The sequence below is a fragment of the Pseudonaja textilis genome, chromosome 2 (genome assembly GCF_049901715.1).
Source record: "Pseudonaja textilis isolate UNSWEBS1 chromosome 2, rPseTex1.2, whole genome shotgun sequence".
NCBI classification, from domain to species: Eukaryota; Metazoa; Chordata; class Lepidosauria; order Squamata; family Elapidae; genus Pseudonaja; species Pseudonaja textilis.
This window is the reverse complement of record NC_141991.1, coordinates 136,721,688-136,733,736: the sequence shown is the minus strand read 5'-3', so window position 1 is coordinate 136,733,736 and position 12,049 is coordinate 136,721,688. Positions and strand designations below refer to the sequence as shown.

The 12,049-nt window shown below is 38.8% G+C and overlaps 1 protein-coding gene across 5 annotated transcripts in view; it reads left to right on the top strand.

The window, feature by feature from the left end:
* Positions 1-12,049, top strand: part of PIP4K2C (phosphatidylinositol-5-phosphate 4-kinase type 2 gamma) — a 35,296-nt gene that overhangs the window by 2,313 nt on the left and 20,934 nt on the right. For 3 of the 5 annotated variants that reach the window (XM_026713735.2, XM_087925446.1, XM_087925448.1), the window contains 3 exons: positions 4,813-4,910; positions 7,266-7,362; positions 10,786-10,929. In XM_026713735.2, coding sequence (XP_026569520.1) covers positions 4,813-4,910; positions 7,266-7,362; positions 10,786-10,929 — 339 coding nt within the window. Of the gene's footprint in view, positions 1-400; positions 553-999; positions 1,098-4,812; positions 4,911-7,265; positions 7,363-10,785; positions 10,930-12,049 lie in introns of all 5 variants that reach the window. The other 2 variants (XM_087925445.1, XM_087925444.1) reach the window with 2 other exon arrangements.

The following is a 12,049-nucleotide window of genomic DNA, read 5'->3' as shown; positions in this document are numbered from 1 at the left end:
TTTCAGAGTTTGACTGCTGCATTTGAGTTTTGCCTAAAAATATGCATGGTTTTTTTTTACTACCAAAGAAGCTGGATAAAATGCATTTGCAAAAAAACCTGATTTTGTCTTGGCTTCTTTCCCTAAACAGGCTGAAAATATTCTGGTACATCTAACTAATATGATGTTTCTAGATCAGTATAGTAACTTTTTAATCCTGTGTGCTCTGTTTTCCTCTATACCCAATGTGGCTGTTTTTCCTTAGATGGTTTCCATTTGGGATTGGCTTCTTTAACAGAAGCAATGCTGGCTCATTTAGATAACAAAACTGAACCTTGTTTTGTATTGAGAACACTGTAAAACACTGTATATTTTAAAATGCAGAGTGGTACAGAATCCTTATCCATTCTCTGACTCATAGCAATTATACAAAGGAGATGGTAATTTTTTCCCATTAAGGAAAGGAAACTAGGACAGACTTTATCCTTATATTACCTGAGTTTTCCAGCTGTGGCAAAGTACTACTTTTTGACTTCATGTCAGCTCCTCACAGCCAGCTATCCTTTGCAGCAGGTGAGTTCAAAGTTCTAAGAAGGGAGAGGTTCTTGCAGCATGCAGAACTGAAAATATTTCCTCTAATTAAGAAAGCTGTGATGGGAAATATATGGATGCTTTGGTCTACAGAAGCTTCTTCTCTGTGTGCTTTCTTCCTTAGCTGGCTTGCTTAGAAAAGATTCCTGAACGTCATATGCTGGAAACTGACCAATATGTCCAGATTCCATATGAGTTATTTGCAAGCAGTTTTAATCGGCTTTGCAATGTGTGGCATTTTCTCTTTAGGGGATGTTTTTTTAACAAGAGCAGAATAGCAGCATGTATGTCATAAGCATCTAAGAAATACAACTTGAAAATGTGAAATTGTCTTAAAACCATGAAATCTGTTGAGAGTAATACCAATGCTTCTGGATATTAGCATAATGATAAACTAGCTCTAGCTCATCAAATAACATTTCATTACAGATACCAATCAAGTCTGTTAGAATAACCGGGCAAGTACCAAGCTTAGATAGCATTAAACAGATTAAAGTTCGCTTGAAGTAGAAGCCAAAAGCTGACAGGTAAGAGATTCCTGGCTCTTACTAGTTTTGCCCATCAGCTTTGCTAATCAGTTTGTTTCTTCAGCAATGCCTCATTCTTATAGACCAGGTATCTTTGAATCTATAGCACTTTCTCCTTCTAAGTCTGGTAGAACTGGAAATAGGTCATATTAGCTTCTAATTACATGTAGTCCTTGACTGACAACCATATGTTTAGTGACATTCAAAGTTATAGTGACACTGAAAAAAGTGACTTATTGTTCCTCTTACTAACAACCTTTGCAGTCCTTGATTTACAATAGTTCATTTAGTGACTGTTCAAAGTTAGAATGCCACTGAAAAAGTGACTTATAACCATTTCCCCCACTTTTGACCTTTGCACCTGTTTATTTTATTTATGGAATGGGAAGTAACCTGAATATGTATAAGCCCTCACAGCACCTCACATTGCATTACTCTAATTTGAGGGACAAAATGCTAATAAAGGTAGAGTAGAAATAAAATAAAAATAATGCTCAGTGAGGCAATTTTTGGTCTTGTTCTTGGGAAAGATATTGGCTAAAGTTGCAAAATATTGTAGCCATGGGAAGCCTCCAAGTTTTAAAAATGATCTTATGTTTTTTTAAAGCCCCAAATTATCTTGTCTTACTATAATGACAGGAACACCTTACCAGACATACTTGGTCTAGCCTTTAGAAATTGTTGGTATTATTGTTATCATTTTGAGAAGTACAACATTTTGGTGAGCCAGCTTGGTCTAGTGGTTAAGGCAGGGATCGGCAACCTTTTGGACCTCAGGGACCACCAAACTCATAATTTTAAATCCTGCGGACCACTAATATGAATTTTGGCTGATGGTGGCTTGCTGATATTGGTGGGAAAATCGGTCCCATATTCCAGAGATGCAATAGTCACAGGACTGACCCTTTGGTCATCCTGGAGCAGCTGCTCCTCCACCTGGGTGCACTAGCCTGCCATGGACTGGAGGAGCTATTCTGGGATAACCAAAGGGCCAGTCTTGTGACTACTGCAGCTCTGGAATATGGGGCCGATTTTCCCACCAATGTCAGCAAACCATCCCTGGGCAGATTTCCCTTCCCCGCCATTGGTCTTACCTTCCAGTTCTAGCTCGTGTGGCTCTACTCAAAGTAAGGTTTGAGCTCGGCCAAAGAGTGAGGGGCAGCGGGTGGGCAGGCCATGTGGGCGGCGCAGCCTTGTATTCCTATGCAGCCTGGATTAATTGCTTTGGGGGGGACATTTCTCTGCTGACCACCAAAATTTTCTCATGGACCACTAGTGGTCCCTGGCCCACCAGTTGGTGACCACTGGGTTAAGGCACCAGGCGTTCAAGTCCAGCCTTAGCCATGAAAATGAGCTAAAAGGTGATCTTGGGCCTGTCAGTCCCTCAGCCCAACTCATCTCAAAGGGTTGTTGTCGTGGGGAAAATATGAGGAAGAAAAATATGTTTGCCACTTTGAGTTGTTCATAAAAATAATAAAGATGGGATATAAATTAGGTAAATGAATAAAACATAAGAGTAAAGAAGTTTTCTGCTTGGTTTGAGGTGACAGTTTTACCTCACAGTCGGATATCTAAGTTAGACACTAAGCGATGCTTGTTGGTAACTGTCCTATGACAAAAGGCTTGTAATTGGAGTACCAGCTGAACTAAATTAAAATACTTCTTCACTCAAATTTATTAGATTTTATCATTAATCATTTTATCTCGTGCAGATTACATTTTGCAGATTTTTACCCAAAAGGAATTGCTGCAGATGGGCCATCCCTGCAACATAGGCATCAATATTGATCTTTCCAAAACCTTTGCAAAGTGTAAAAATTGCTAATCCCAAACTGAATTGAACTATTCTGTTGTCAGAGGACAGTCAGAAGGCAGCTGGATTATTTGAAGCCAAACAGGAACATCTCCCTATAGCACTAGTTTTGGAAGACTGAAGTACAAAAGAGAACAATTTTTTTACTCCAGTAAATGCCTCTAGCACAAGAACATCAAGTAGCACCCACGTATATGCTACTGTGATGTCTTTGGAGGCAGAGGTTCAGTAATTTAATACATAAGTAGCTTGATTAAAAATAATACGTAACACAGTCATAAGTGCATCTGATGTAGATATCATCAAGCTTGAATTAATGGCTTTTTGGTATTTTCAGTTCTGCTGTGTTTTTGAACTATAAAGGTCATAAGTAAGCCATCTTCTGTGACCATAACAGGATCTCATATAATAAGTACAATTCAGATGTTACTTAATATTTCTGAGTTTGCCCTTTTTGTGGTGGCAATATTATCTTTTATAAGTGCATGCTATTTGCAAAGCTTTTCCTCAGTAGAGAAGTTACTAATGAATATTTCCACTATAAAAGCACTATATTTTAAAGCTATCCTTCTAGCCCCTATGATTGTTCAAAAATATCTTTCAGACTGTCAGAATATTCCATTGTGTTGCTATTTTGCTGCTTCAGTGTATGCTGAATAAAAGAATAATCTAGTTTTTGCACTTTGGATTGTCTTTGTGCAATATAACATAATGTTATGCACATATTTGTATAGAGGATTGTGTGTTAGTATGATTGACTGGGTTAGGAATTTTCTTTCTTTCACTTTGAGTTATTGAGATGTATTTGTGTTGCTGGGTGCACTAAGGGAGGCTCAGCCAATCTCATTGTACACATGTGCATTGACAATAAAGGTTTGAAATTGAATTTTTTTTAAATGGCAGACCCTTCTAATTAGGCAGAGTAACAGATCAAGACAATATAAAACTTTCTAAAATATATGTCAACTGAGAGTAGGATGCAAAATTTGAGGTACTGGACTATATGAGAAAAATGAATACTGTACATATAACACATATAACTATATGCGTATACATTTACCAACTACAGTCCAGTATATGTCAAGGATCCTACTTTTACATTTTATGAGAGAAATGTGATTCTAAGCAGGTTTCAAACCCCCCCCCCCTTTAAACAGAAATGCTGGATAGTTCAGTATGAGCTCACCATAGCTGTTATAATATCATTTAAAGGCTGGTTTAAACTGGCTCTGGCTCTGCTGCTTGAGTGGCTGCCCAAAGGCAATAGAAATGGAACATGAAGAGTGAAGCCTCATAGCTATAATTCTCTGTGGTCCATTCTTCTCTGATTCATATTTTTCTTACCAGAGATTATAGGGGGAAAATGGCCAAGCATGCTTTGTGCCTCTCAATGTGGTCATGCTGATTTGAGGTTTATATGCCCTTCTCTGATAGCAATTAGACATTTGGTGCATTTTCCACATTTTCTTGGCATTCTCTCTAAGAGAAACACATTTTCTCTGCCATAACAGAACTCTCCATTGGTTTTGGTCCTTTTTTCCACACAGTCATGTTTCAATAGGGATTAATAGATGGCTGTTACGTAAGTTTAAAAACTCATGTCTGGATGAAAATGATGTGACAGGCTACTTTCAGCCTCTGGTCAAAAGATTATTGATGTTCTTGGTCATGGGCTGCTTCAGTTGCCCATCTGAAGTTGTCAAGAGCTAGAATGAAAACAGTTGAGCCTTGGAGGTGCTGCAGTCTCTTGGCAAGCAGAAATACTGAGGTTAAAACACAGGGACTTTTGTCTCAAGCTCTTGACCAAACTACAGCTAGAAGAATTGTCTCTGTGAAACTGAATCTGGTAGTGGGGTGCTGGGTGTGACTTTGTCTGGTTTTACCTTCGTTTTCTCATGTTAGATCAATGAACTCAATCAAGTTCCCCAGCCAGTGATGCTGCTCCCTGATGACTTCAAAGCCAGTTCTAAAGTAAAGGTGAACAATCATCTCTTCAACAGGTGAGGAAAGAGCTGGAGATACAACGCAGATGGCCTTCCTAATCCAAATTTCATCCTAATGCAGGTCCACTGCAGTGTTTCAGGCAAAACTCATTCCAGTGCTTTCAAATGAGGTCCAGTAACTAAAACATGGGGATTAAGCTTGGCATTGTGAGCTTTGCACCGTATATTTATTTATTTATTTATTTTGTTGGGTTTATATTTCCGTCTATTCACCCATGCATATGTGCATGGATATGCTTCCTACATGGAATGTTCTGAGGCATGTGGCCTAATATTGTCTGCCTATATTACCCCATGAGAAGGATAATAACCCCAATTACTCCTAAATAATATAACTTCAGGTACAAACATCCCTCAAAAATAGTTTTGCCAGTTGAGATGAAAGATTCTCCTAATGCAGCCATTTTTCTCTAGCTCTGACTAGTGTTCTTGTGGTAGTTGAAGAGCTTGGAAGTTGTAATCTGACACAGTGGGCAGATATATGCTTTTCTAATTGAGTGTCTAATTGATCTTTGTCCTTTATCAAAAGATTACATTATTTATTAGACAATAAATAGCTACCCAACTCACACATAGGTGTCTTCAAGTGAGTTACAATTGATTAAAATTGATTAAGCCTTATAAATCTATTTATACAGATTACCTTATTTACAATAACTAAATATATAAACCACTACAGTCTAGCAGAAAGCCTCACTCAGCTAATTCTTGCTTCTAATCTTAAGGGTTTTCTTTTTCCCAGACAGATTATGATATTAGTTTCTCTACAGTGATTATGAACCTTCATTGAAATCTCTTTTTGCTCATTTCCATTCCTTTGTGCAGTAATGGAACTTCTTTTTTAATATACATTTTCTCAAACCTCTACTGCCCTTTAATATAGTTTTACTTGTGACTAGGCTGAAAAGGGATTTGCTGAGAGAAAAGGGAATTGAAATGACTGAATTCCAGGAAATGTTAGTAGTCTATAGTCCATTATTTTCTCCTCTTTAGGGGCCAGTTTCTGTTAAAAACAAAAACAAAATATTTTGCTTGCTGAGATTACTAGATAGTTGTTTGAATATTGTACTTTATTTATTTATATCCCACCTTTATTAGTTTTCTAACTCAAGATACCTACTCCTATTGGGTTGAGAGAGGGTGTTTGGCCCAAGGTCATTCAGGTGGATGGATGGGGAGATATAGTGTATATAAAATATAAAAATATATATAAAATTGCTAGAAAGGGTGGCATTCAATAATGCATAATGTAAGTTTAATTTACTGTATATCAATGTTTGTTTTTCAGTGCCTTAACTGCAAAATGTTTCGATTGTGAACTATTTGCATAATTTCTTTTTTCTTATTTTTCCTCTTTGAGTCATGATTGATTACTGGTGACTGGCTCTACAATTCTTTTCAGTTTTCTTGGCAAGATTTTTGGAAACCGTTTGCTTTTGCCTCCTTCCTAGACCTGAGAGAGAATTAATCTACCTAAAGTTACCCAGCTGGCTTCATGCCTAAGGCAAAACAAGAACTCATCTCCCAGTTTTTAGCCTGGTCCCTTAACCATTATGTCAAACTGGCTCTCGCATAATTGATTAGGACATGGTTTTTACAGTGCAACAATGTGTGTGTACATATATACATATGATTTAGTCTATTGTTTTAAAATACCATTTTAGAAAAAGCCAAATATCACAATTTTTGAATCCATCGTCATGTAAAAGTATGAAATTATTTGCTAGTACAAGCTGAGGGCTTGCCTCCTCCTTTCAGATACCGAATGCTTTATATTCTTCGGTCTGAACAGTAATGTAACCAACCTTCATAATGGAAGATTACACCATGTGCTAGAAGAGACTTGGTGAGAGGATTATGGAGCACAGGGCATAGATTACTGAGATTTCTAAACTGAATTGGCAGCTATTCCAATTAAAGCCTTGTTCACTTGTCAAAAAGACTGCTCTTCTGATAAAAGAAACAGTAGGGCCTTTGTATTCACACAAATGAGATATAATATAGTGTTCTTCCAAAAGTGAACTTGTTCTTTCCATAGCAGAAATGGTTAGGCCTGAACACCAGATATGGCATAGTCTGGAGGTGATAAAATGGCTTGTAGCACTTCAGGATGCAGGATGGGGAAAACAAACAGAATTTTTTTTCTCCATACGTGAATCACTACAATGGAGATCAGGTTGGGCCAGAATCTTTACTGATGAGCTGTGTTTTTACTTTAGGAGTGAAATAAAAACATTCCATTCATTTTCCACTCCTCTAAAGTATTTCAGGCCTCTTGTCTGCCTCATTATGCTCTTATCTGCAGACTAAACTTTGGCTTGGCATCTAACCATGTTACTTATACTTCTGCAGGGAAAACTTGCCTGGTCACTTCAAATTTAAGGAGTACTGTCCACAGGTTTTCCGCAACCTTCGTGAACGCTTCAACATTGATGATCAGGATTATCAAGTAAGTAGATACAGGGGTGGGATCCGACAGGGTTATCTACTGGTTCGGTGATTTAAGATGTGCTTCGCTGCGCACGCCTGTAAATCATCATCAGCTTGCTGCCTGGACAACTGAGCAGCGCTGAGTGCAGAGAAACAGCGTTTGAAAAGTACTTTTTTCCTGCTTTTTCAACTGCAGCTGTGCCTTCCACAGCAGCTGAGGTTGAAAAACCAGGAAATAAAGGTCAGGTAAGAACTCTGTCAAGTGGGTGGGCCAAAACATCAGCAGACATAGAACCAGTTCTATGTCTGCTGCTTTTCAGAGCTACCGGTTCTACAGAGCCGGACAGCACTGGTAGAATCCCAACCCTGAGTAGATACCACCTTACCCCAAAGAGTTTGAGTACCTAAAAACCTGAGGGTACACAGTTTTTCCAGCTGTAGCCACAGAGCCCCCTCCCCAACCCCCACCTTTTTGGAGGTGGGTTGCCTAATGCCTTTTTCCATAATGGCACATTGTGAGAGATCTACCATTTCTTCCTTGTAATAAAAGCAATGAAGATGATATGGCCAGGTGAACTAGTTTGGTTTTATGTGGATTGGTGGATTTAGCTATTATGCATTTACTGGCTTTACAGTAACAAGCCCAATGTTGAAAGGTTTAAGACCAAAAAGTTAAGAAATCATGTTTTAAATTAAACAAATTTTATAATGTATTACATGTATTCTCAAGTTACAACAGTTCATTTAGTGACCGTTTGAAGTGACTTATGACTATTGCAACATCCCCAGGTCATGGGATCAAACTTCAGATTCTTGGCCACTGACTCATATTTGGGACATTGGCAGTGTCCTGGGGTCATGTGATCACCTTTTGCAAAGCTCTGACAAAGTGAATGAAGAAGCTAGATTCACTTAAAAACTGCTTTACTAATTTAACACCTGCAGTGATTCACTTAACAATTGTTGCAAGAGAGGTTGTAAAATGGGGCAAGACTCACTTTACAGATGTTTCACTTAACAACAGAAATGTTGGGCTCAATTGTCATCGTAAGTCGAGGACTACCTGTACAATATATTCCTCTAGGAATTAAATTGAGAAAACGTAGCCTGTTACTACAACATGCAGTTACAATCATCATCATCTATATATATAAAACTGCGAAAGACCACTCATGCATCATCACAAAATCTCCAGAACCATAAAACCTACAAATTTGAAATTTGGCACATATGTTCCTCATGGCCTCTAGGTGCTCACTAAGAAAGGATTTTTCGAAATGACCATCGCAGCATTAGTATTTTGTATATTATTATTAACACGCTCTGATGCTATTCCCCCTCCCCACCTGAAAAAAAATCTATTCCAAATGCAAAACACAAGCAGAGGAGAGGAGTTTCAGATTTAGTTTCACATACCAAGCAGCTTTAGTACAGAACAGTTGCTGTCTTCTTCTTGCTCGCACAGCAAATACCATTTCTGTTTCCAAACAGCCCTCAACTCTCTCACACACTGACAGGACACTAGCCAGATGAATACTGATGGATGCTGATAGGCAGAGGCAAAACTTTCTTTCCCTTATTTTCCTTCCCAAAAGCTAAGCCCGACCACATGGTTTCGTAGCGAAGCACAGGTATCAAACTGGTTCTTTTATAAGGTTATTTTAGCTTTCATTTAAAAACCCAGAAGAGACTAGTTCAAATCTGTTCTCCTGAGCAAAACTAATATTAAAGTCAGATTGCTTTAATGTTAAACCAGTGGATTATTTTAATCAATAACTGTATTAGTGTCTATGTTTCTAGATATGCTTGTTTACATACACAATCCTTATTACTCTTGCAGATGCCATGATACTACAGTAGTTGTTTTGTCCATTTAGTAGAAAGTTCAGGGTAGCAGAGGGGCTAAGAGGCCTTGCTGAAATGTTGCCTTTGTCCTGAATTACTTGCATTAAATGCTTTACTCATGACATACACTTAGTCTTATTCCCACACCTGCTCTGTAAAAACAGTGATGGTGACATATCATATAAGGTTAAGGGAAGATAGAGGAAATGAAGCTCCTTGAACTCCTTCCGAAGTATCAAAATATTGATATTGAAAAAAGGTCGGTGTGATGACCCAGAGTATATCAGAAATATCACAAAACCCAAAGTCCTTTAATGCCTTCGACTTCGCTTCACTGTTTAATCACAGTGGAGGAGTAAACTATTTTCAAAATAACATTTCAAAGGAAAGAAACACAGTTCAAATTCAAAGAGCCGATAACAAAGCAAAAACCAAAAACAAACCACACTGAATAATGTTCCACGACAGACCAGGATAGATAATTGCCAATTTCAGGAAGATAACCAGGTACAGTCCGTTGGAAGACAGACCAACCAAGATAAACCACCTTTAGGAATAAAACACTAATTTGTCTCCAGCATCTGTTAGCACGCAGGTCCAAACTCTTATGCAAATCTCCCACCTGCAACCCATGAAGAGGATCATGGCCCTCTCCTCCTGAGTAGACCACGTTTTCCCTGATCCCCTCCTCCCTGCCTTCCCTAGGATGGATAGGGGATGGGCCTGGGTCCTCCTCTGATTGCTCAGTCAACCTCTGCCTTTCCGCAGCCTCCTCCATCACCTCTGGAACCACATTTCCACTCCCTGTTGGCTGTTCCTCCTCTTCCTCAGAGTCAGTCTCCACCAGGAGCATGACAGTCAGAAGTGCAATAGCTTAGAAGTGGTACGTTGCCACACAAGAGGTTGTATGCATCCAATCGAGCACTTAAACAACAGCTACAGGCCCAATCTCAGAATGGGTTAAAGAGAGATGTGGAAAAGGAAGCCCCAGGCCAGGCTTGCTATGTTCTCACACACACACACACACACACACAAAACATTTGCGCAGCTGTCAGGAGTATTTTGGAGGTATCCTTTGAAGCTGAAGCAGGCACCGCTATTTCTCCTTGTTGCCTTCTGGTATAAAAGCACACAAAGCCGTTCCTCATACTGTAATCTTATAAGCATGACTTGTAGTCTCACTCTATTTCTATTTCTGTTTCACCCCGCCCACCCACCCCCCTTGTTTTGGAAGCTACTTGAACACCTGAGCAATTAGAATTCTAACCAGGAAACAGATGTGTTGTTTTCAATGTGCCTAACTTGTTTCATAGTTCTTAGTCAAGCTTCTCACATTATAGAGTGAATCAAGGCTGGGTGAGAGCTGTCAAAAGATCCTTCGTATGGTGCCCCACTAGGATCTGCTCTAAAAAGTGTCCCCACTTGAAGGTGGCTGATTGAAAGAGCATTGTCAAAAGGAGTGGAACACTTTAGGAGGATTCTGAGACCTTGCTTAGGTGAAGCAGCATCTACTGATCTGCACATGGAAGGTACCTTCAGCAGTTTCCATAGTCCCCTTGTAAATTTCCTTGCTTTGTCCATTCTTTCTTTTTAATAGGTCTCCTTGACACGTAGCCCACCAACTTATGAGACTGAGGGTGGAGGTCGCTTTCTCCTGTCCTATGACAGGACAGTGGTCATAAAAGAGATAACCAGTGAAGACGTAGCTGATGTGCATAGCCTTCTATCCCATTATCATCAGGTAAGACAAATTGCAGACATAATGGCTTCAGGGGGATTATAGCTAGATAAAAGTTTCTTTGACTTGAATCCAAAGATTGGTTAACTGGAAGATTGTTACAGAAGGAAAGTTTCCCTTCTGATCTTCTCTTTTCCTGTAATATACATTGCTAAAAAAAAAAAAGGCCTCACCCTCCAAAAAATTGCTAACAAGGGTCAGGTAGCTATGGGGCCAACAGAGTCTAGGTAAAAGGGGTAAAATCTGGCTTTACAAGGCAAACATCAAGAATAAAAACCTTGAATGATCATAATATTATTTGTTATTATCTTCTTCCACGGTTTTATTCCTGACTTCTTAATCTGGGATTGAGATTTCCCAGTGATCTCTGGTATTAACTAAATATAACCCTTCTAGTTTCAGAATTAGAAGAGAAAAGGGGGCACTTTATGTGTGCATTTTCTTATTGATGCATCGTACAATAGCAAAAACGTGTGCTTTAAAAACAAGTTTAGTTTTTGAGCTCAGTAGACTTGAATGTAAATGTAGGCAACTGCAGATCTGTGCATTATTTTTTTTCTGGGACAGAAAATACTGAAGCCTAATTACAGTCTAAAGAATTCCTTGTTTATTCCTAAGATTTGAATAGGAACAGCCATTTGTGTTCTAGCTTTGCTTCATGCCTTGGGAGCAAAAAATGTATTTTTCAACAGAAAGCTCTGAAGCTTGACATTTAGAAAAACAAAAAGATTAATGATATTTAGTCTTCTCTCCTGAGAAAAAGTGATTAAAAATATACAATCCGCCCACTAGGTGGTGCATTTGTCCTTTGGAGATTGTAGCTAGAGAGCTGTCTCCTCCCGTAATGTCTGAATATCCTCAAAGATGTGAATTATGCATTTCCATCTTTCATACTTGCGTTCAAAATTTGAATCTGAAATTTGCGGGGAATCTTTACCAGTTTATTATTTATTAATAATAATGTTTATTATTGCCCTTAATAGTGCTTAGAGTAGGTACCAAAGGGCACGAGTGTTTGGAAACTGGATTTCTAACAGGCATGGGCTTTATTCTGAGATCAGGAACCATTTGCTTTCTGAAAGGATCTGATACCACACAGAATATGCCTGTACCTTTGACTGCC